The 22,656-nt window shown below is 39.8% G+C and overlaps 1 protein-coding gene across 2 annotated transcripts in view; it reads right to left on the bottom strand.

Moving 5' to 3' along the window:
* man1a2 (mannosidase, alpha, class 1A, member 2) overlaps nt 1–22,656 on the bottom strand; it is a 143,052-nt gene that overhangs the window by 42,746 nt on the left and 77,650 nt on the right. For both annotated transcript variants that reach the window (XM_084907950.1, XM_084907951.1), the window contains exon 6: nt 18,556–18,636. In XM_084907950.1, coding sequence (XP_084764076.1) covers nt 18,556–18,636 — 81 coding nt within the window. The remainder of the gene's footprint in view (nt 1–18,555; nt 18,637–22,656) is intronic.

The following is a 22,656-nucleotide window of genomic DNA, read 5'->3' as shown; positions in this document are numbered from 1 at the left end:
ACGCATTTAAATAGTCTCCACTGTATTTAGTATTTAGCTCAAAAGGCAATTCTTTGTCAAATGTTGCCATAATTTCCTGGAGGACAGCTAAAAATAGAACAAAGCTGACTTGTTTTTCCTATACAGGAAAACACTGAGTGAAAATCAAAATGTCAGACAGCCACAAATAGCTGTAACTGGATGTTATGGTTATGTGATGTTTAAATAAAGCAAAATTTCAGATAAGCTTCTTGTGAAACTGAAGCACAACTTTCATATGAACTGTACACCTGCAAGTCTTCACTATTAATTCATACAGACATATCTTTCCCCCCCATTTCCCCATTCTACATCCTTCTCTTCTTTCCCTCATTAACTTAATTCTTTTAGCCTCTATCCTCTTTCTTTTCCTGTCTTCACAGCATGGTCCATTTCCCCACATCTTTCTGCTTGTCATCTCTGCTACCAAAATCTCTCACTCTTTTTCTGTCCTCCACCCCTCTTTGCACCCATTTCTCTCGTGTCTCCACAGCTCTCTGGTTTAATCTTATTTGGGCCAACCTTGTTCTCCTTCTAGCTCCCCTCCTCTGTTTGAGGTTGCGCTTTCCCCCCCTCACTGATTTGCAAGTTTTGTTTGCAGAGAGAAATGCGTGAAGCTGTATTCAAATTTAAATTTCTCTCCTGTTTGTTACACCATCTTGGTTTCCCTTCCCCTCCCCTGAAAGTGTGCGTGCCTGCTGGCACAACAGCAGCCAGTTACTGAGCATGTCATCACAGCAATATCTGCAACGGAGAAAAGGATTCTTGGGGGAAGCTAGACAACTGCTGCTAGAAACAGCTGGGGTGGCCTCGATATGCACTGCTATCTTATGGTACCGAACGTCAATATTGATGCTACTTAACTTGAATCCAGTATATCTGCAAAAAATATATATTGTAATCATTTTTTAAATCAACCTTTTTTCAGTGTTTTGCTATTTCTTATCATATAAATGTGTATTCCATGTGATTTTGTGCAGAGTGCATTATGAGCCCCAATAATGTCCATACGTGTGCTGTCCAATAATAATGACAACTGTATGGCATTATGACATAGTCATAGATCAAAGTCTGTAAATGAAAGATGGCTACAGCTACTTGATTTGAAAAGTAAAGCTGGTGAGAAATGCCTGAAAGTTGGCTTTGCTTGTAATGACCAGCAGAGGGCGACTCTTCAGGTTGTAAAAAGATGCTGACGCTGGGTGAAATCACCTGCAAAGAGTGTGCTGCACTAAAAAACTTGTGCTGGTCACAAACAAATTACAGTGGTTGCCGGTGGTTTGCATGGAAAATGGTGATTTGTTTGCAAACACTCACTACTGTACTCTCTGAGCTGTAATGAAATTTGGTCAAGTGGAACATGTCTTTGCAGCTGCAACCAACACATTTCAAAAGTGAAGCTTTTACGTTCAGGTGAAAATTCTCTGTTTCTGATTTGCATTGCACTTCACAGTCTCATGACCACTTGATGAGCAGTTTGCAGTCAAGTTGGTGTCTTCTATAAAACTACGGGCAAGCACGGCAACCTACCAACCTAAAGTAACCACAAGCAAGTTTTCAGTGCAGCGCTGTACACCTATTTGTGATCAATTTCACAACATTGACTGTGACTATGCATTTCCATCCAAATGGTCGCTAACCAGGCTCTAGGCCTGCCTGCCTGACACCTAATGGGACTGAGTGACCTCATCGAGGCTAAAACCAGGTTATAAGTCTACAAGTTAGTTTGGTAAACATATTTATCCCAGTTTGACACGGTTTCAGCACACATACATACACGTACTGGTCAATTCTTCTGTGTAAGTCTGTGCGTCTCCATTAGTCTCAAAACTGTTCATTCAGTATGCCACCATTTGAACAGTGCACTCAAATCACATTTAAAAGCAATGTTCCTCTCAATTTAAAAACCAGACAAAGTAACAGCACTCATCAAAATTTGCCAGATGCAAAAGTGACTCCTCCTAACAGCAAGTGCAAAAACACACTGAACTTGTAATTGTGTAGTTGTTTTTAACTAAATCTGAAATTTAGATTTCATGGTGTTGTACCATACCTTGTCTCTTAACGCCAAGCATAACTAATGTGTTATTGACAAAACCACAACAACCTCATTATATTAAATGTGGCTGTCCTAATAAGCTCTTTTTCTATTTTTACCACATCATCTGCAATGCCTAATATTCAACATTAATGAAAGGAGGTTGTTGTTAATGAGTGGGTTTTTTGGGTTTTTTTTTTTTTTTAATCTTAGACTCACCTGATTTCAAGTTTGCTGCATTTGTGCATCTTAGTGCTAAGTACTAAGATCAGGCAGCTCGTTCCTACAAAGTCAAACAAACCCTCCCTCTCCAGTTGACCCCCTGTGTAACGAACTCCCCTCCTGCTGGGCAGCACAGCAACAGCAGCCATTCACGGAGAGAGAGATGCCCCCAATTTGTTTGATGGGTTAAATGAGGTCAAACAGGCAGCCTATGAATACTGGAGTCTGCAGAGCCTGGACAAGAAGCAGCTTAGCTTTACATCAGTGTGCAAACAGAGAGTGAGCAGGAAAGAGGTGAAGACTGGGGCAATGATGGAGAAATGTGAAAAAACTGGATGAAGGAGGAATCTTGCAGGGATGACGTCTTATTAGGTTTAAACTAATGTGTCTTGGTTGCAGATACAAAACAAACAGCATGTATGTAGGCACATTTGTTACTTGTCTCCTATCCATATTTAAGTTTCTGTCCCCTCCACACTTCGTTTGCCTGTTGTTTTTCTTGCCATCTTCTTTCTGCCTCCATTCTAGCATTTCTTCTTCATTTGTGATCTCTCTCCATTTGATCTCATCTGCCTTCTTCCTTCTTTTGGCCTGTATGTTAGATTTATCCTTTGCCCCAAAACCAACCATCTCTGCTTTCCTAAGCCTTTTCCCTTCCTCAATTTTCTTCTTCTCTTCCGTGCTTTTTCTGCCCTTACCATCATTATCTCAGCCCCTCTTCTGTCTCCACCACCCTCAGCTTCATTTCATGTTCCACTGCTGTCATTCTCCATCTCTTTATCTCTTTCCCCTCCCTCCACCCATTCGCTTGTCCACAGGGTGGCTATGACCGTTTATGCCTGCAGAGACTTCAGCTTTTCTTTTGGATGCTCTCATCTCATTATCCTACATTACAGTGCTTTGCTTGCTCCCCCCTGACCTTCTCCCTTCTCTGTGCTGGTGTTCCTTGCTCAAATCATTCCTGTCATTGGACTTTTCCCTCCACCCTCTCCCACTACATTCCTTTATACCTATATCGCCTCCACTTTTCAATAACATCTCATCTTTACCTTTACCTCTTTCCTGTTAATTCCCATTTTTCTTCCATATGACTTCATGTTGGTTTTTGTAATGTATGCTCGTTTAACTGAAACTCTTGCTACCCAGCTTCAAAGGGACAAGAGAGAGTAAGTAAGAGGGAAATAGTTTTCTTTAAGAGGACAGATTTAGAAAGGTTAATGGGTTTATAAAGAAGGACACATGGGCAAATTATTTGCATCCTTTTAAACACAGTAAAGTACTGCATTTAATTTTGTTTTACAACAACAAAGATATTATATCCTATTGAAGGCACAAGTAAAGGCAGTTAACTTCTAAGTCCTTTCCCTGCTTTGGTGCTTCAACCTGTTAAATGATTAGCAACATAAAGAAGCAATCTAGAACTACAACTCCACTATTTCATGATTTTATGAGGGCTATATTCTCAAAGTCCTAAAGAAACTCAAAGACATGACAGAACTTGTACAGTTGTAAAGAGCATTGGAGTCTCCATGGCAGATATCACTTTCATCGATAAAATCTTTGATCTAATCTTGCCTAACAAGCAAAGGATCTCTGGTTCGATCCCGGGAGGAGGCATAAATCCCTTTGGGCATTCATCAGGAAGGGCATCAAACCTAAAAATCTGCCAAATCAAATATATATGAAGCTACACACTGTGGCAAACCCTGATGAATAAGGGAGCAGCTGGGAAAAATTGCCCTGTCTAGGAGATACCAGCTGTAAAAATGTCTGCCTTCTCTTAACTATAACAGAATTGAAAGACGCTTGCCATTTAGCTAAAAATATCTGTCTTCAGACATCATGAGCGATTTAGTCACATAAATAAATAAATGAATAGTTTACTAAAATCTATTTTTTCTACTACCACACTTAAGTTACACCCACCATCTAAAAGATGCTAGCTAAGGCCTCAATTGCATAGAGAACAGTTAGCAACCGGTTACGACAGGAAATAGACAATGGTCACCTTCAAAGGGAAAATTGTGCGTTACTGCAGACTACAGTAGCAACTTCTACTTTTAAAGGTTTTTGATGCAGGAAAACGCTTCCTGCATAAGGTGGAAACAACAAACTTGTTTCACTATTTAAGGCAAAAGCAAAAAACAAAACAAAACACACCAGCCTATGAAGGAGATGCTAGCAGCTGGTGATGTGCAACCCCAGAAAATAAACATGTGAATGCACTGGGCAACAGTTTTTCTAAGTCATCAGAAATTACTTGAAACAGCGTGATGAAAGATTTTTAATTTTGTGATTATTGTTTAGTTGTAGCTTCATTTAAGATAGGAGAGCTTGTGAGTTGGAACCACCACAGGAGAGGAAAGTGGAACCAGATGTGTAGAGGAATGCGGTGACATACGATACTACGTCCTGAGTTAACGGTCTCTCTCTCTCTCTCTCTCCTTTTATGGGAATGTTTACGTTTCTATACATACCAAGCTATCTCCTGTTTCAACAGACAAGCTAAAGGTCTCTCCTTTTATGGAAATGTTTTTGTATTCTGAACATGCCACTCCTACTTCCTTGGAAACTTACTTGAAGTATAAATAAAGGATGTGCTAAGAGCCCTGGGCGGTTTTCCTCTGGGTCACATCTGTTCTGCACACGGTTGGTGCAGAGCAGATCGGACCGTGATGGGGGATCGCCCATGTATATATGTACATGTAAAAAAGATATCTGAGTGTAAGTTTCTTTGCCTTCTAATAATTTTCTCTTCACATTTTCTTGGTCCTCCGAGCCGGAGAGGAAGCATCGGCCGCTGTATCCTGACGTCGTGGAAAGCTGCACTGAAGCCTGTCGACAGCCTCTAGGTAGGAGTGAAAAGTCCAGGGACGTTGAAATTCGATTCCTGGCCAATGTTTTAATCAAGTGGTCCACGACGCTGGGATCCAGTGGCTGACTTTCAACATAGCCAGAGAATCTTGGGGAGGTAAAGAAACTACTCACTTACACTCGCGTAGAACGAACTTTGGTCTAATCCGAAAGGATTCAATGAGTCTGATCCACTGCACGGATCAGTAATTTTTAGGACTAATCCGCCGAAAGGATTTCAAAATAAAAGTTTTAGGTCTAATCTGCCGAAAGGATTCAATGAGTCTGATCCACTGCACGGATCTGTAAATTTTAGGACTAATCCGCCGAAAGGATTTCAAAATAAAAGTTTTAAGGATTAATCCGCCAAAAGGATTTCGAATTAGGAATTTTTAGGACTGACATGCCGAAAAGGTCTGCACGACTGTGTAAATGTTTGTGTTTTCTGTGTGTTGAGAGTGAATTGATTTAAACAGCACAATACGCTGCTGAATCACTCTCACTGTTATTGTCATTTTATTTCCTGTCAGTAGCTGAAGTACTGGTGACAAAAGAGAACGGTTGAGTTTCATCTCATAAAATTGACACCGCTCCAGAATAGCTGGAGTAGAAGGGCGTGTCAATAACCACTCTTATTCGTCTAATACCAGAGAAGGCTCTGCAGTTTCTGTTATAATGGGTAATCAGCCCACTAAGTTTACTGTTGACGAACAGTGGTTAAAAAAAAAAAAAAATGTCCAGGCGCCGGACAAATTAGTGTGCAAGGATGGAGAAATCCATCTGCACTATTACAACTTAAAGAAGTAGGAGAAAGAAAAGATTTAAAGAAAGAAGGAAAACACACGTAAGAATTAGAATATTTCCAAGTGTGGAAGCGAGAGGTAACAGACAGGGACAGAGGAGAGGAAATAGAGGCAGAGGAAGAGGAGGATTTAGAGAAAAGGGCCAGAGATATGTAGGACAGACAGACTTACGCGAAAGAAGTGAAGAAAGAGATAATACGTGCTGGAATTGTGGCAAGGAAGGGCATTTCGCCAGAGATTGCAGACATAAAACAGACAAACGGCAATATTCAAAAGAATGACTAAATGAGAAAAAGCCAAATGAAAATGACAAAAGTGACGCAGAAGTATTTAATGTCTATCAATTAGTGTCTGAAGTAAAAGGCAAACCTACACTGACAGTATATGTTAATGGCAAACCAGTGCAGATGTTATGTGATACAGGAGTATGTAAAACCATTTTCAACAGAAAACCACAGGAAGTACAATTCTCAGAAGATACTCTAATAGTAAAATCAGTATCAGGTCACACTACAGTGCAGTGACTGATAAAACCCTTGTTAAGTGAAAACCAGAGATCAAAATAGTTTAAAGTAGTTTAAAAAGGTTGGAAACAGACCCCACCGAATAGATATAAATATAAGAAGTACAGAAATAAAATAAACAAAGACAAAATTACATTAGAACTTATTTTTAACGTATTGAAACTAATAATAGCAAGGATAACAACCTGTAAACTGATATTAACAATGAAACATAGTTGGCATGACGACCGTGCCCAGAATGTATAAAATGAATAAAAGGAAATAATTCACACGAAAACCTTTTAAATAAAATAGAGAGATGCATAAGGTACATTAGGGCTGTGTCATTGTTCAGCCAAGGAAAGTGTGTGAAAAGGTAAATGTCTCCAGCTTGGGAAAGGGTGAAACTGCAGATCACCCGAAGCCCTTGATGGATACAAAATAAAATATAAAATATATAATAATAAATTGCTTGGTTCGCCACGCAACAGAGAGAATGAATGTGACCGAAGGTTGGATCTGAGATGAGACAAACAGAAGACCAGTCTAAAAAGTAGGCACAAACCTGTTCAGAGAAAAGCAAATTTGTACAGATTGGATGAATTCTAAATTATCTGTTTGCTGAGTAAGATGATCCTAACTATTAAATTGGCTCAGTAGTAGTATAGTGGTATACACTAATAAAATATTGTAATATACTATTGTTATTATATAGAAAGAAAAAGATGATAATATTAATAATAAGAAGCAACCTAGTCAGTTATGATGTGAGGTGGATGATTGTTATGAAGTAATCTGCATCAAATTTAAGGTTTGCTCAAACTCAGTATAATGACATATGAGATGAAGAAAATAAAGAAACTATCTAAACTAATTAAGTGCATAGAGGCACTTGACCTGCTTGAAAACCTGTCATTAATCCTAGATAAAATATTACTGAGATATAGAGCACATCTATAATAACAACTAATAAGCCAAACCCTGTAGACAACAGCTAAAGCTACAGGATTGAGAAGCTGAATTAAATAAGTGGACACCGCTAAGTTGATTAGCATGTTACACATTTTCTTTTATTTTTATCTATTTGTTTTTAGAGCAGAAGCTGCATAAAAGCCAACACACGCAGCTGTCTGTGAGCTCAGTTTTTCCCTCACACTTCTGCTCTGTTTCAGTAGCAGCATTTTTCTCTTTGTGTCCTGACTCATGTATGTTTTCTGTTTTGTTTGATTATTTTATTTTGTTGATTTGGAAGCGAATTTGTGACCATACTTGTGGATCACAGTGACACATAGTGATTAGGCATATGATTTACAAATGCCTAGTTTTAGAACTGTGAGCAATTCAAAGTTTAAAAATATATATATATATACAAAAAACCCTAACTTCAAAGTTTGAAATGTGTAAGATGTGTGAGATGGGTGAATTCTTTGAAAAACTAGAAATTATCTAAAAATGCATTAAGTGAAAATGTAATGTTGCATCTATAGAGAAGAAAGAAGAAGCATTCAGTTATTTAAAAATAGGCATTACAGACAGATACAGTTTTAGCACTGCCTGACTATGATAAGCCTTTCTACTTACGTGTAGATAGAGGAGCAGGTTATATGAAAGCTGTGATAACACAGGTATTTGAAGAAAAATAACGCCTGTTAACATTCCTGGTGAAATTTAGACTCGTGTAAATTAGACTCTGTAGCGTCAGGCCTGCCTGCATATGCAAGCCTATGCAGCCGCAGCAGAGGCAGTAAAAGAGTCGGCTGCACGTATGCAGTCATACGTACATATGAATTGCACGCAGGCCAAAATATAAATATATACACTGACAGCCAGTTTGTTTTTTCAGCAGTGCACCACTTTGCAAAAATTTGGCATAACAGAGGTATGGTCACCTCTACGGATAACCCCGTGCAACACGGCAGCTTATTAAAAATCTTATTGGAAGTGATCAGCTTGCCAAAACAATTGGCACTTTGTAAATGTGCAGCACATCAAAAAGACAATTTTATTGTCACAAAAGGAAATAATTTTGCAGATCAAACAGCAAAACAGGCTGCACAACAATCGGCAGAGCTACTAGTATCCGACTACTGCCCACAAATACCACTTGATGTACTAAGAGCCGAACAAAAAGCTGCAACAATCACTGAACAGAACAAGTGGCTGAAATGTGGAGCACAACTGAAAGATGACTTAATGGTCTGTGATGGAAAACCAATATTACCAGAGTCGTTACACAGGACAGCGGCTGTAGTGACACATGAAGTAATACATGTGTCAACAGGAGGGAAATATAGTACAGATAAACAATGCACACTTTTACACTATAAATTTTGAAACTTCAGCGAAAAATTTGTAAGAACATGCCTATTCTGTCAAAAACACAACTCACAAGGAAACTTAAGACCTAAGAGAGGCCAGTTCTCCACACCATCCACATGGATTTTATTGGATTGAATGAATGTCAAGGATTAAAATATGCCTTAGTGATCATAGATGTGTTTTCAAACTGACCAGAGATATATCCAGTAAAAAGCAGAGGCAATCTCCATTGCAAAATGTTTATGTAATCATTTTATTCCAACATATGGTATCCCTTCTCTGATAAGATCAGACAATGGGACACATTTTGTCAATGATGTGATCAGTAAAGTCTCTGAAGCACTAGGATTCAGTATAAGAAATCATTGTGCTTATCATCTATGGAGTGCAGGGTTAGTAGAGAGAACTAACGGCACCATAAAACAGAGACTCAGAAAATGCCTGAAATAGATAAAAATGCAAAGAGTTTAGTTTATTTAAAAGGCAGTGTGTGTGAGAGGATTATGAAATTATTGTGTGAATGACGTTACATTTTAGATTAAAAGTTAGTAGAATTACAGAGGGTTTGTAGATTGTAAATACAAAATGAGTTTGATTAGCCTGTAGAAACACAAAAGAGAGTAACAGGAAGTGTGTGTGTGACAGGAACTTTGCATGCCCATATAAGGAGTGAGCACCCAGAGAGAAAAACAGAAGAGACAGACTCTAGCCAGATGAAGCAAATGGAGGCTTTAAGAAAAGAAATGAAAATGATATTAATGGTATGGTTTAGTGTGTCAATATAGGTCACAAATAAATAAAGGTGGACTTTTCTCAACCTAGAATTTTGAGCATAGCAGCAAAACCATAGATCAACATAATTGGGAGAAAACAAGCCAAAGTTTGGCTTAAAATTTTACAGCTTGACCTCCCACTTGTCCCGATCCTGAGAAGAAGCTCAAAGGACAGTCAATCTCCTGATGAAGACCAACGAAACATCGTGGACTTGAAGAATTAACAGCAGGCTGGTAAGAACAGTGTGACATAACTGTTTAAAGGCACTGAATGTGATATTTTGCCTGGCTGGGACTTAATCTAAAAGGAAAATACTGAAAAGAAACAGAGAAGAAACAGATTGTGTTTGCTGGAGATTTAAGACAACAAAGGACACTTTGAGAAGGGTACAGGGGCCAGTGGGAAGGTGAAGCCCAGAGGAGTATAATTGGGTTGAAATTGAAGCCTGAACTCATGATGGTGTTTAGAGATGTCCACCAGATCACAACAAAGAGGTAAACAAAAATAGAAAACACACATATATAAATTGTTACATGTGAAATTATTTTTGGAAAGAATCAGAAGTGAGATAGTTTGAATCAGACCTCAGTGAAAAGATGCATGAATTGATGCAAGTGAACCAATAGATAAATCTGTTAGAAAGACAACTTTAGTAGAATGAATGGCAAAACTAGTAGAAAATAGGGATATTGTTTTGAACTGCCGTGCGACGCTTCTCAAGTCTCTTGCAGATTAAAACCAGATGAAGGTCCATACCAAGTACTCCTAACGACGCCAACAGCTTGCAAAATCGCTGAGAGGCCCTCTTGGATCCACCAGAGCCATTGCAAAAAAGTGGAAGTGAGTGACAGCACAACCTAAAGACACCACCACCCCGACTCTTTGGTGATCTACAGGTGAAGGGAGGGCTGATTGGGTATATCCCGCCTTCTACTTCTCGCCTGTAGTCTACTCACCAGAGTAAATCGGTGTGTCTGGTCATCATGAAGATTATTCTGCTTACCACCTTGGCCCTGCTGCTTACAGCATGGACCCTGATGCACTTAAAGGATCAAGAAGCCAACATGCATAGAAGGGCATGGACATATGACAACTCACACCTGACTGAAGTGACACAGGACTACATCCATCCCTGGATGAACAACGCCTGGTATAGATACATATATAATCGCACAGATGGCAAAGATTGTTATATATGCTCACACATGCCTGCTACAACACAGCATGCTACATTATATGGCAGACCTATGAACATGACTCAAGTGACATGCGCAGCAAGCTTTGCCAGTCTAGGTTATCAATATTTAGGAATTGTCCTAAACCACAGCGACCCCCTGACTATTGGACTATCATTTTGGGCTGTTTTTAAATGCATCGACCAGCATCAACAAAGAGCAAAATCAGGAAATTGATGCCATAAGAATAACTGTTATGCAACACCGAGTTGCCCTGGACATGATCTTGGCAGAAAAGGGCGGACTGTGTGTTTTGTTTAATATAACTTGTTGTACATATATTCCAGATAATGTGCATTCTGATAATATGACAAATGCTCTACAATTACTTAGAAACGTTCAACAGGCACAGGTAACCGATTGGGCAAATTTACAAAGTAATTGGTGGGATTGGTTTATGAGCGGCTCATGGAGAACACTGATGTTTAAGGTTTTGATGTTTATTGGCCTAATACTTATTATGTTTTGTGTCTTTACTACATGCATTATCCCCTGTGTAAGAGGAATGGTATCAAGAATGATATCCTAATCTCTTGTTGCATATGTCACTGTGCCAGACGAGGAGGAAGGAGAAGACGATGAGTATGAAACTAATGTGATGAATGATTATGTTTGAATGATACACATTTTATGACGACCAGACCGAAAGCACTCACAATGTAGGGTCTGTGTCTGAAACACATTGATGTATTTGTTTAAATTCGCTACAACAGGAGGGAATGATGAAAGATTTTTAATTTTGTGATTATTGTTTAGTTGTAGCTTCATTTAAGATAGGAGAGCTTGTGAGTTGGAACCACCACAGGAGAGGAAAGTGGAACCAGATGTGTAGAGGAATGCGGTGACATACGATACTACCTCCTGAGTTAACGGTCTCTCTCTCTCTCTCTCTCTCTCTCTCTCTCCTTTTATGGGAATGTTTACGTTTCTATACATACCAAGCTATCTCCTGTTTCAACAGACAAGCTAAAGGTCTCTCCTTTTATGGAAATGTTTTTGTATTCTGAACATGCCACTCCTACTTCCTTGGAAACTTGCTTGAAGTATAAATAAAGGATGTGCTAAGAGCCCTGGGCGGTTTTCCTCTGGGTCACATCTGTTCTGCACACAGTTGGTGCAGAGCAGATCGGACCGTGATGGGGGATCGCCCATGTATATATGTACATGTAAATAGATATCTGAGTCTAAGTTTCTTTGCCTTCTAATAATTTTCTCTTCACACAGCGTAATGTAGTTTTGAGGCTATATCATCCACCACTTAGTGAGTACTCTGCAAGTGTTTTCAAACAATGACTGGCAACCACAGAAATCTACTTGAGAGCATGTAATTGCAAGGATTTCTCTCACTGCACCACTGGATACATCTTTGTGACCCATTTCACCCAGCAACCTCCAGCAACCACTTACTCCCTAATAATGCCTGACCAGTGGGGTCACTGACTGGTCTCTAGACCTACATGACTGGGGCTTAGCAATCAATTTCACCTAGCGTCTGTTAGCAACCTTGAGCAACTTGCAACTGTAGTCAGGGAATACTCAGTTTTAATAAAGATTTTTACCTTTACTTTGGGTGTTTGTAAAAATGATCAGATGATCATATTTAATAATTTTAACCTTCTCTGAACTACACTTAGAGACAGGACGAGGAGTGCATGTTACTAAACTATGAATGACTTCTCACACTTCACCATCCAGTGGGTCACACTGGACTGTTTGTTGGACTGGGCCTGCAGGCTGTATATTTACACCCTCACAAAGAAAATCCAGAGGAATAAACATCACTACAGGCCAAAGGGGAAAACACACATTTGATTTTAAGGTGAACTGGCCTGTTAAGTTCCCCTTGCTAAATCAGGTGCAAAAAATTGTTGCAACACTCACTACAGGAGCAATGGGAAACAACTTTGCATAAATGCAGAGAAAACCACTGACCTGTTTCAACACCACTATAAAACATACACTACACAGTTTATTTAACTGACAGCAGAGGCCAGCACTCTGTTACGCCATACACAGTCTCAAAAGCCTTACATATCCACTGTAACAACCAGACACTGTGTTTTTTGGCAGGTATAATACCAGGCAATTGTCATTTTAGTGTGAGTATAGATACTATGTTTCAGTGGTTTGTTTTCTTCAGTACAGTAAAACTGCCAGTGCAATAGGCAAGTTTGAGAAAAACCTAAAAAAATAAATATATCATACATAAAAATAACTCCAGAACAAAGTATTGTGTTTGAATACAGACATATCTTTGTTCTTGTGTTGGAGCATTTTATTTTCATACTACTTACCAGTGAAAGTAACTGATGCCTTTGCAGATTTATTAGCAACTTCACAAAGCAGAGGAAGAAGCCGATCAGCAGGGCTGCAGCCATAGATTATTTTAGTAATTGATCTATTCCCCCCAAATAAAGGCCCCAAACAATTCCTTCAACCTTAGTATTGAAAAATACTGGCGGCCGCCAGTGCCGCCCTTCAGCCTCTTAGTAGAGACACCTTAGCCTTGACGTCGAGTTAAAGTTTAGTGTGATTCAAATTTGTCCAAGATATTTTAGTGGTAACACCTATGGTAGCAATTTTTATCCCACATTCTCGAGTTATTGCATTCACAAACTTGGGTGTCCAAACTGCCTGCCTGGTGGGGTGATGACTATAGCCCACGAGCCTTTTATGGCTGAAGGGTAAAAACCACCAAAAATACCAAAATTTATTTTCTCCTCTTTGAGCTGAAAATGTTTCAAATTTATATCCAATTATAAAAGGAGTCTATGTGAAAACTGCTGATTCAATTGTTTTTACACTGGGCTGGGGTATTGCTGGATACATAAGGATGGGGCAGTGTCCAGTCTCAGCAACATCCTTAGATACCAAGGTCACCAAGGGATGCTGACAGCATGTTCACAACAGTCCCAAGCAAGGTTGCCTCACTAAAGCCCTTTTTTCTATTAGTACCTACTCGGACCTGCTCGACACAACGTGAGGCAGTACGGCTCGTTTTCCATTACAATTGAGTACCGCTGAATGTGTTTAACTCACTATAGAAATGTAGCCAAACTGACATCATTTGTACGCGACATGAACACTAAAACAAAGGTGGCAGTTGAGGCCATTTTATACCTGCTGCTCGGTTTGTGGCTTTTAGTCAGACTCGGGGACATTGGGATTGCTTGGAAATCCTGTTGAGTAGGTACTAAAAAAAGTACCTTGTGCCAGGTACTATGACCTAATAGAAAACCCTAAAATGAGTGTCGGGCCGAACCGAGCCAACCTGAGCAGGTACTAATGGAAAATGGCTCTAATTGCAGCCAATTCTAAACAAAAGTGTACACAAAATATAATTTATATCAAATTCCTTTAGAAGAACAGACAAACAAGGGAGAAGCGAAAGATTGTGGAGACTAGTGCAGACAGGCGTTGAGTAGAGTAGGACAAAAAGAGTGACTAAAGACAGGAGATGAGAAGTTTGGAGGACATAAGAGAAAAGGAGAGTCTAAAAGAATAAAGCTGGGGACAGACGAGGAGTAAACACAATCCATCACTGCTGCACTGTTTCCACTCTCTCAGGCAAACACCTTCTGAATGTTGATCTCCAACCCTCCTGCTCTTTGTTCTTCTACATTTGTCTGCTGCACCTTCATTTCTGTCTTTATCTGTTTCTCCCTGGCTGGCTTTTATCACTTTGGTTTTTCTTTCAGTCCTTTATTCAATCTTCCTGAGTGTTTTCTCAGATTCTCCTTTTGTCTTTCTCGTTACCTTGTCTGTGTTTATATCTTTTGGGACTGCACTGTTGGAGACTGACAAATACAACCAATAACTAGGAAGCCTTATCTGACGAGGCTGCCCTTGGTCCTCTTCCACACATATTACATCGGTGGGTTTGTTTTGTAAATTGCTTGTATTGTTTTGGCTTTCTCTACTTGAGCTTCTTGGAAATTTAGAGATCAGAAATTTGCACATGGAGGTTACCCAAAGAAAAAAGAGCAAGCATGGTGGCTTCTGAGGAAACTTCAAAGCTCTCAACATGACAGGAAGCTTCTGCAACGCGACAAAGCCAAATTCAGCTCAGCAATGTCTTACATTCTTGCCAGGTGTCCCAAGCAGCAGCATGCGTTTCTAATATCATTACCCTCTCGTTTCCTGTATGGCCCAGTCTTGCCGTTCTGTGATGCAAGGCAGACTCAACCTGAAGCTGCGAGTCTTCATAACTTACTGGTCTGAAAATAAAGCCAAAGTGAGCATGCTTTAAATCTGTTTTTTAATGGCCGGGGGGACTGCTGTGGTTTCAAAACAATGTCTGAATCTATAGAAGTCAACAGGAAAAAAAGACTCCTTAGATGCCCTGATCTATGTCCTCAAAAAAGCCAAAGCGCTCATGATCTTAATCACTATTACAGCCATACTCAATGGGGATTTTTGTAAATTACAGTCCCCACTGGTGTCCAAAGTGATAGGAATCCTCACTGCTGCCCCAAAACCAAGGTTTCCAAAAAGCTAAGATGGCAACAGCAGATGCTCAAAGCTTCAAAAACAAGACGCAAACCAGATGATGTCCCAGTGGCTATAGCCATCATTTATAAACAGTATGTGGACTGAACAACAAACACTGGTTTAACGTCCAGTAAGAATTGTATCATATATAAAAACAGAGTTTGAATATTCAAATTCTGTGTTGGAAGCTGTGGTAATATTAAAGTCTGAAATTTGCAATGAGCGAGATGAAAGTGTGTACAGACAGATAAAAAAAATAGAATTAACTCTCTATAACAGTAAATATATATATGTTGTGAAGCTGTATTCTGTGCAGGAATATACAGTATGTAAAAAAATATTCTTAATATAATCAAAAAGGGGAAAAATAACAACTGAGGTACTAGTGTCCATGTTTGCGTACTCACTGAAGTTGAAATTAAAACAAAAAATGTATTTTTTTAAAGTGAAAATAACTCAGTTTTGTATAGTTAAAGAGCCATTATAGAGGCAGTGAGCTCTGTAAACGACCTCTGGAAGATGAGTACTTCTGGGCTTTAATTAATGCTTATTTATCTATACATGTTAGAACACGAGCAAAATGTATACAAAACCAGAGCATTAGTGTTTCTGTGCATTTGTTTGGAGCCATGTGTTTTCTTGTGTTAACTCTAAATCAATCCATCACTATCTGTGACTGTCCCACACACATACAGCTACAAGGATATACTAACATCCAACATGGGATAGACCTTTAACGCCCAGTTCATCACCAATCCTAAGCTGTTGTTTTTTTCAATCATCTGTTACCACTTTTTTTTATAACAATCTGTATTTATTCTACTGCTGCCTGATTGGAACAGTAGGAGGGTTAAATGCCTTGCTCAAGGACATGTTCAGTGAGAGTGAAGAATGAATCCGACTTGCTTTTTTCCCTCCAGAGCCATTCATCATCCTCACTCCCCACTCACATCTCTTTATCTGTAACAATCACCTCCAAACACCCTCCACTCATCTTCACTGTCCCATCGCACAGGTTTCTCCACCCTCTCCTCTGTTCCCTCCATCACTGTCTCTCCTCTAAGCCCTCCCATGCTCGATCTCCCTCTTTTTCCACCTCCCACTGCTTCTATTATCACTCCAGTGGGCTCTGATGAATGACTGAGTTTGATTTGGGTGGGGGAAGTGAAATTGAGCAAGGGAATAGGAAGTGCAGTGTGGGGAACAAGAGTGGCATTAAGTTTTGCTTGTGAGCCACTTGGGCTTCTGTTGCTATTCGCAGTAAATTATCACAATGTTTATCGGTTCCATAAATCCAACCCACAACCTCTGGACACTCAATGTGACTGAGTAAAGTTTGTTGGGCATTTTTCAGTGAGTGGGCAGAACAAGATTGTTTTGGGTTTTTTTTTTTAAAATCTGCTTCTGAAACACTGCAAATGACTAATCTGTTCTCTTCATGGCTTTAATTACCCAACAAAACAAACGTGTTACTTTTAGGGTGTTTAACGGTCTTTGATTCCAATTTTCAAACCAGTTTTTTGGATTTCTCCTCAGCTGTTAACCAAAATCTAATTGTAAATAAATGGTTAGTTTATGCTTATGCTTTCTACTCTCTCCACTAAAAAAGAAATACAAAACTTGAACTTTGAGACACTCACGTCTATATTTGCCCTCTTTTTAATTGAGCCACAGCTTCCCCTTACAGCAGGGATGTCACATACAGCCCACTTTAAACTTAAGTGGGCCAGACCAGTGAAACTGCTGCCTTACCTCTGTGATATTATCTTCATCTATTGAACCTATGTAAGGACGCTTTGGTGACATGCAAGCAACCAAGTCAAAGACTCCTGAAATGAGGCCAATGTGGAACTGCGATCACTTTTTAAATCGCTACTTGAGTCCAGCTCTAAAAGTGAGTCCATGTACACAGCCTCCCATAATACAAAAGCCCAACCTTGCAGCATTAAAACGTTCGCTAACAGCCTGGTACAAACAATAGTTCTGATGTCTCTGCTACATGGTACAGTTAATGATTACGTTTATTAGAGCCATACAGTTTAAAAACACATTTAACTAGCTGACAAATTAGCAACCCTGCCTCTGATCTATCATTTATATGAAATCTATAGCAGGTACAAGGCCTTTATCAAGAGCAAAAGAATAAGTGCGGTTATTGAAATGCATTTTAAAACCACTGTCTATCATCCGATTGAGCTTTCGTCTTAGCAGTTAAATGACTGGCTCACCCCACACACATTCTCTGACCAGATGGCTTCACTGCAAAAATGTGCTCTTTAGACATTAGGACAGCAGACCAATCTGATGGTTTCCCAGAATGAGCAAAGCATAAAGGGCAAGAAAATGCCACAAAAGTCTTGACCACTAGCATCAAGTTAATGTGAATGGGGTGTCTGCTACTAAACTGATCATATTTTTCACAAATGTCACTTAAAAGACTGGAATTTTTTTTTTTCAGACTACTTCTTGATGTACATGAAAGGTACGAAGAGAACAATATTAGTGACAGGACAAGACAATAGCATTGTTTTTACAAAAACAATCTTCACCTTTAGATGAACCACAGCAGCCTTCATCTAAAGGTGTGGCCCTATAATCAATGCAAAATGCCTACTCAGCCCATCGCGGTTTATTTTGAGAACTTCACTGGCTGTCTACTCGCACAAAACACCGCTTGATTTCTGTATCTTCAGGGTGTACTTGTAGGCATTTCTGACAGCTGTGGTTTGAGAAACAAAGACTAAAGGAAGGGAAATCAGGATTTATAGGAGACAATATTGAAAGTTAGCAACTGTGTCAGAGCTGTATTTGTGGTGAAGTGAAAAGGCTAAGAAAAGCACTGATTTCTTTCGAGATCTGTTGGTCGGCAGTAACCCCACCCCCCCATATAAATTCTTGGGAGCACAGTAGTCGTGGAGGTTGTGCTGAGCGAGTTTGATGTATTTGCTCCTATTATAGAGGGAGCACTGCTCGGCTGGGCATGAAAGTTGGAGCGGATTGGATGGACAGAGAAGAGGTGGAAAAGAACAGAAAAAGAAAGATGGATGGTTGGATTTAATGTTCACCAGCTCCTTAAACCAAGAAGCAAAATTTGCCTGTTGGCTTTAATAGGAGAGGAGAGGAGAGGAGAGGAGAGGAGATATGAAACAAGGAGACATGAAGATCATTTTTGAGGATTATAGCCCAGGTGATTTGAACTAACATCTATTTTTCATCAATTTTCTGTCCAATGTAGAAAAAAATAACATTAAAAAATTCTTACACTCATATACAACACACACAAGCAAATAAGTACTTACTTCCTGTCCAGAGAGGTAGTAGGCAGCCAGCAATCCTCCTATGAACCGAATGTTGACCTCAAACACTGACACCTCAGCATTCTGGAAAATTAAGGCAGCACAAAAATCATTAAATAAAGCAGCTTGCTACAGGAAATGGCACAAAGTAATCACTAATACCCAAGTTCTAAACAGAACAGGCAAAACAGCACTCCCCTATTGGCTCTATTATCTGGTGACACTGGATACATAACTGTGAACAGTATTAATTTCTGGCTTTGGTGAAGCCCAGTGGTGCTGTTTAACAAAACACTAAGATCAATGGCTTCTTAACGTTATTGCTAATTTGCATGTCATGCAGCAAAAGATGCAAAGTGGAAAGGTACTTTCAGACAGATCAGACAGTAAAAGCTGTCCAAGTGAAACAAAAATCTTTGAATCATTAGCGCTGAGCAACAAGTCAGTAACCTGCCAGCAGATATGAAGTGGAACGTGTGAGAGCGACAGGAGAGAAAAGACGTCTTGAGGATTAAACACTGAACTAAAGCCACCACGAGTCCACAAAGTGGTTAAGGTGATTTCGCACATTATTTGGGTCTAAAGTTGTTACCATGGTTATTGTTTGCCAATTCGAATTAGTTGGCTGCTCATCCCAATTAATGTGCCTCCAAAGGAGAACCTAATTAAGACTTTCATGTACACACTTGACTGATTTCACTCTGTGCAATGCTTGTACTGCTGGCCTTGCAGCTTCCTTCAAACCACAGCATTCCTCGTGTTTGGGAAATTGGAAGACTGTGACTGACAACATGGTTGACGACACAGCGACTGTGATGCAGAAATGTTATTCACCTGGAACGCCTTTTGGTCCCGTACATTCAAATGCTGAGAGCTCCTTGCAATTTACAACATGACCTTGCGCTGATATTTTCACATTAGAAATGAAAACATACCAAAGATGAGAGAACTCTGCCTACACATTTTTTAAAGTGCAGGCTGAATGACCTCTGTTTACAGTAAATGAATAGGAGAAAGAAGCGGAGGAGTGCAGGAACATTGTGTGGCTATAACATGTTAAGATCAGCCACAGCATGGTTCAAATAAATACATCAAATATTTATGATTGAGCCTTACTGATTACAGTACTCACAGTTTACCGCGCTCTCTTCTGTAACCTGATGAGGTAACTCTAACCTGGAGTCAGGAGCACATGTGAACAAGAACATTCAAAGACTGGTTGTGATGCTCAGCCCTGAACACTGGTCAGCACCGGTACTCACATTAGCGCAAACCTGGCCCTGATGTCAGCCTAGCTTCATCTAATCCACTTAATTCAGTCAAGAGCCTCTCTCAGGTTCTTGCATTTCCTTCAGTGCAAAGAGCTGTCATAACCTGTCAGATAATGCTTCTGCTGGGAAGCCTTTTCAATAGAGCTATACAGGGAACAGTGAGCCTTCTTGGCATGCCTTCCCCCACAGGCACATTTCCCTAAAGAATACTTTTCTTATCTACAGAGGCATACAGTGTTACATCTAGCTGTACAATACTGTGGTTCATGTCTGAAAATCTGAGCATCTTTTGAAGGTAAACCCCACAATCTCTATAGTATCTCTTGATCTATGGGCTGTTCGCAGCAGGGTGGATTTTGGCCTCTCAGATATAACAGGTCTGATTTGCTCCTGAAATAGTGAAGCCCTATCATTGTTGAGGCTTTCACTTGAGTATAAGCAAAAAAAAAAAAGAGAGAGAGAGAGAATGTAGCAGCCGTACACTCGATGTTGAGTTAATTTTTATTTTGCAAGCTGTTTGAATGTGTCTTAAAGTACCAGAGTTGCTTCCTGCCTCAGATCCCATGTGTGGATTAGTGCTGGAAGGGAAAAGTGTTGAATACTGCCTGCATAAACCTATTTTCAACTTGCACATATTTTCTCTCTGCACCCAAAGTTTTCAGACTAAGCCCAACTAAAAAGGTTTTCATTTTTACCAGCACACAATCAGCACTTCACAAAACACACTGAAAAGCAAGACGAGCTACAGGTTTGTGTTAAACCTGATGAAAGGCGACTGGGAAGCTCTCATCCAGCTGAAGGCTGGCATCCGTCTACAGCATGAGTCAGCCTTTACTTGTTAGCCATTTACAGTTGCAGTTTAGAAGCACTGACCCCAATGAAAAGCAGGAACAAAACAACCCTGATAAAAAAACAAACAAAAACAAAACAAAAAAGCCTGAGGTGAGCACAGAGGGGGAAGTGGGAGGCTACGTCCGCACATACCCGGGTATTTTTGAGAACGCAGATTTTTCTATGCGTTTGCACCTTTGGTCCACACGTAAACGGCGTTTTTGGTCACTGAAAGTGGAGATTTTTTTTAAAAACTCCTGCCAGGGTGGAGATTTTCGAAAACTCAGTTTTTGCGTTTACGTGTGGACCAATGACTGTTTCTACAGTTTGACGTCACACTGTGCGCCAGGTTATTGTTTCGGTGAAATGAATTTCTACAATGGCGGACTTGCTGTTTAAATGCTTACATATACACACACACAGTTACTGTCCCTCCACACATAGGACTCAGTGCTGCTTCTGTGCACCATCTTTGTTTACTCTTTCCCACCCAGGCTTCTAGACTTCTGATTGGCCAACATTTCTACACGGTCAGGAATATATCGCCACCTGCTGCTTTGGCAATGTTCCTGGCAGCGTTTTCCTTCGTTTTTGGCTTTTACGTGTGGACGGGATTTTTTTTTTTTTACAAACGAAAACGGAAAATCTCCGCTTTCAAAAAATACCCGTGTACGTGTGGACGTAGTCGGAGTTACACAGGTTGTGCAGTGGGCTTGAGAGCGGCACAGGAATATACGGTTGGACTGAAATCATTTATTTTGTCATGGAGCTACTAAACAGAACACCAGGGTCACTTCATTATATGATCTTCTATTTTAACGCTCTTAACAACACTCACACTCTCCCCCCCACTGTTTCTAACATTTTTCTATTTATGTCCAACATGTATCAGTGTATCAGTATAAACAGATCTGTCAGCATTTATTTTTTGTGCCATTTTCTGTTATTGATAATGAAGGTTTGTTTTAAATGAGTCTTGAATATTCTTGATAAACAAATATATTTTAACCAGCTCTATGCTTTAAGGAAATGTGCAGGTGTTGGCAATTCTTTTGTTATGTCATTATCAATGAAGCAGATAAATGCCTGGAGTTTATTTGACTTGGTTTTATTTTGCTGTGGACAGACAGCATGCAGTCAAATTAGCTCTCCATGCAGGTGAAACAAGCCACCCTTAATTTGCGAAAACATAAAAAAACCCATCTGAGAAATTGGTACATCCTGAGAAAGAACTCAGGATGCACCAAGAACATAAAAAGACCTGGATGTCCACAGAAGCAACAGTGGTAGATGATCGCAGAATCATTTCCATGGTGCTGAGAAACCCCTTCACAACAGCCAAGCAAGTGAACAACACTCTCCAGGAGGTAGGCGTATCAATATCCAAGTCTACCATAAACAAAAGACTGCATGAAAGTAAATACAGAGGATTTACTGCGAGGTGCAAGCCACTGATAAGCCTCAAGAATAGAAAGGTTAGATTGGACTTTCTATTAAAAAAAAAAGGAAAAAAAAGATAAAAAAAAAAAGAAAAGAAAATCTCAAAAAGCCAGCACAGTTCTGGAGAAAACATTCTTTGGAAAGAAAAGGCGCAGAACAGCTCATGATCCAAAGCGTACCACATCAACTATAAAAACACAGTGGAAGCAGTGTGATGACTTGGACGTGCATGGCTGCCAGTGGCACTGGGACGCTAGTATTTATTGATGATGTGACACAGGACAGGAGTCGAATGAAATCTGAGGTGGTCAGAGACATACTGTCAGCTCAAATCCAGCTAAATGCAGTCAAATTGATTGGGCAGTGTTTCATAATACAGATACATAATATAGCATGCATTTCGCTTGTTGAAGACTAGACCCATTGCCAGCAAAAGGTTTCAACGAAGTATTAGAAATGAAGATTTTATTTTTAGTTACTGAATTTGTCCAGTGACATTTGAGCCCCTGAATTAAAGGGATTGTGGTAAAAATGCTTTAGTTCATCACATTTTTATGCAATC

The sequence above is a fragment of the Perissodus microlepis genome, chromosome 16 (genome assembly GCF_051167445.1).
Source record: "Perissodus microlepis isolate ML-2025 ecotype Zambia chromosome 16, ASM5116744v1, whole genome shotgun sequence".
NCBI lineage: Eukaryota > Metazoa > Chordata > Actinopteri > Cichliformes > Cichlidae > Perissodus > Perissodus microlepis.
This window is presented reverse-complemented; position numbering and strand designations above follow the sequence as displayed.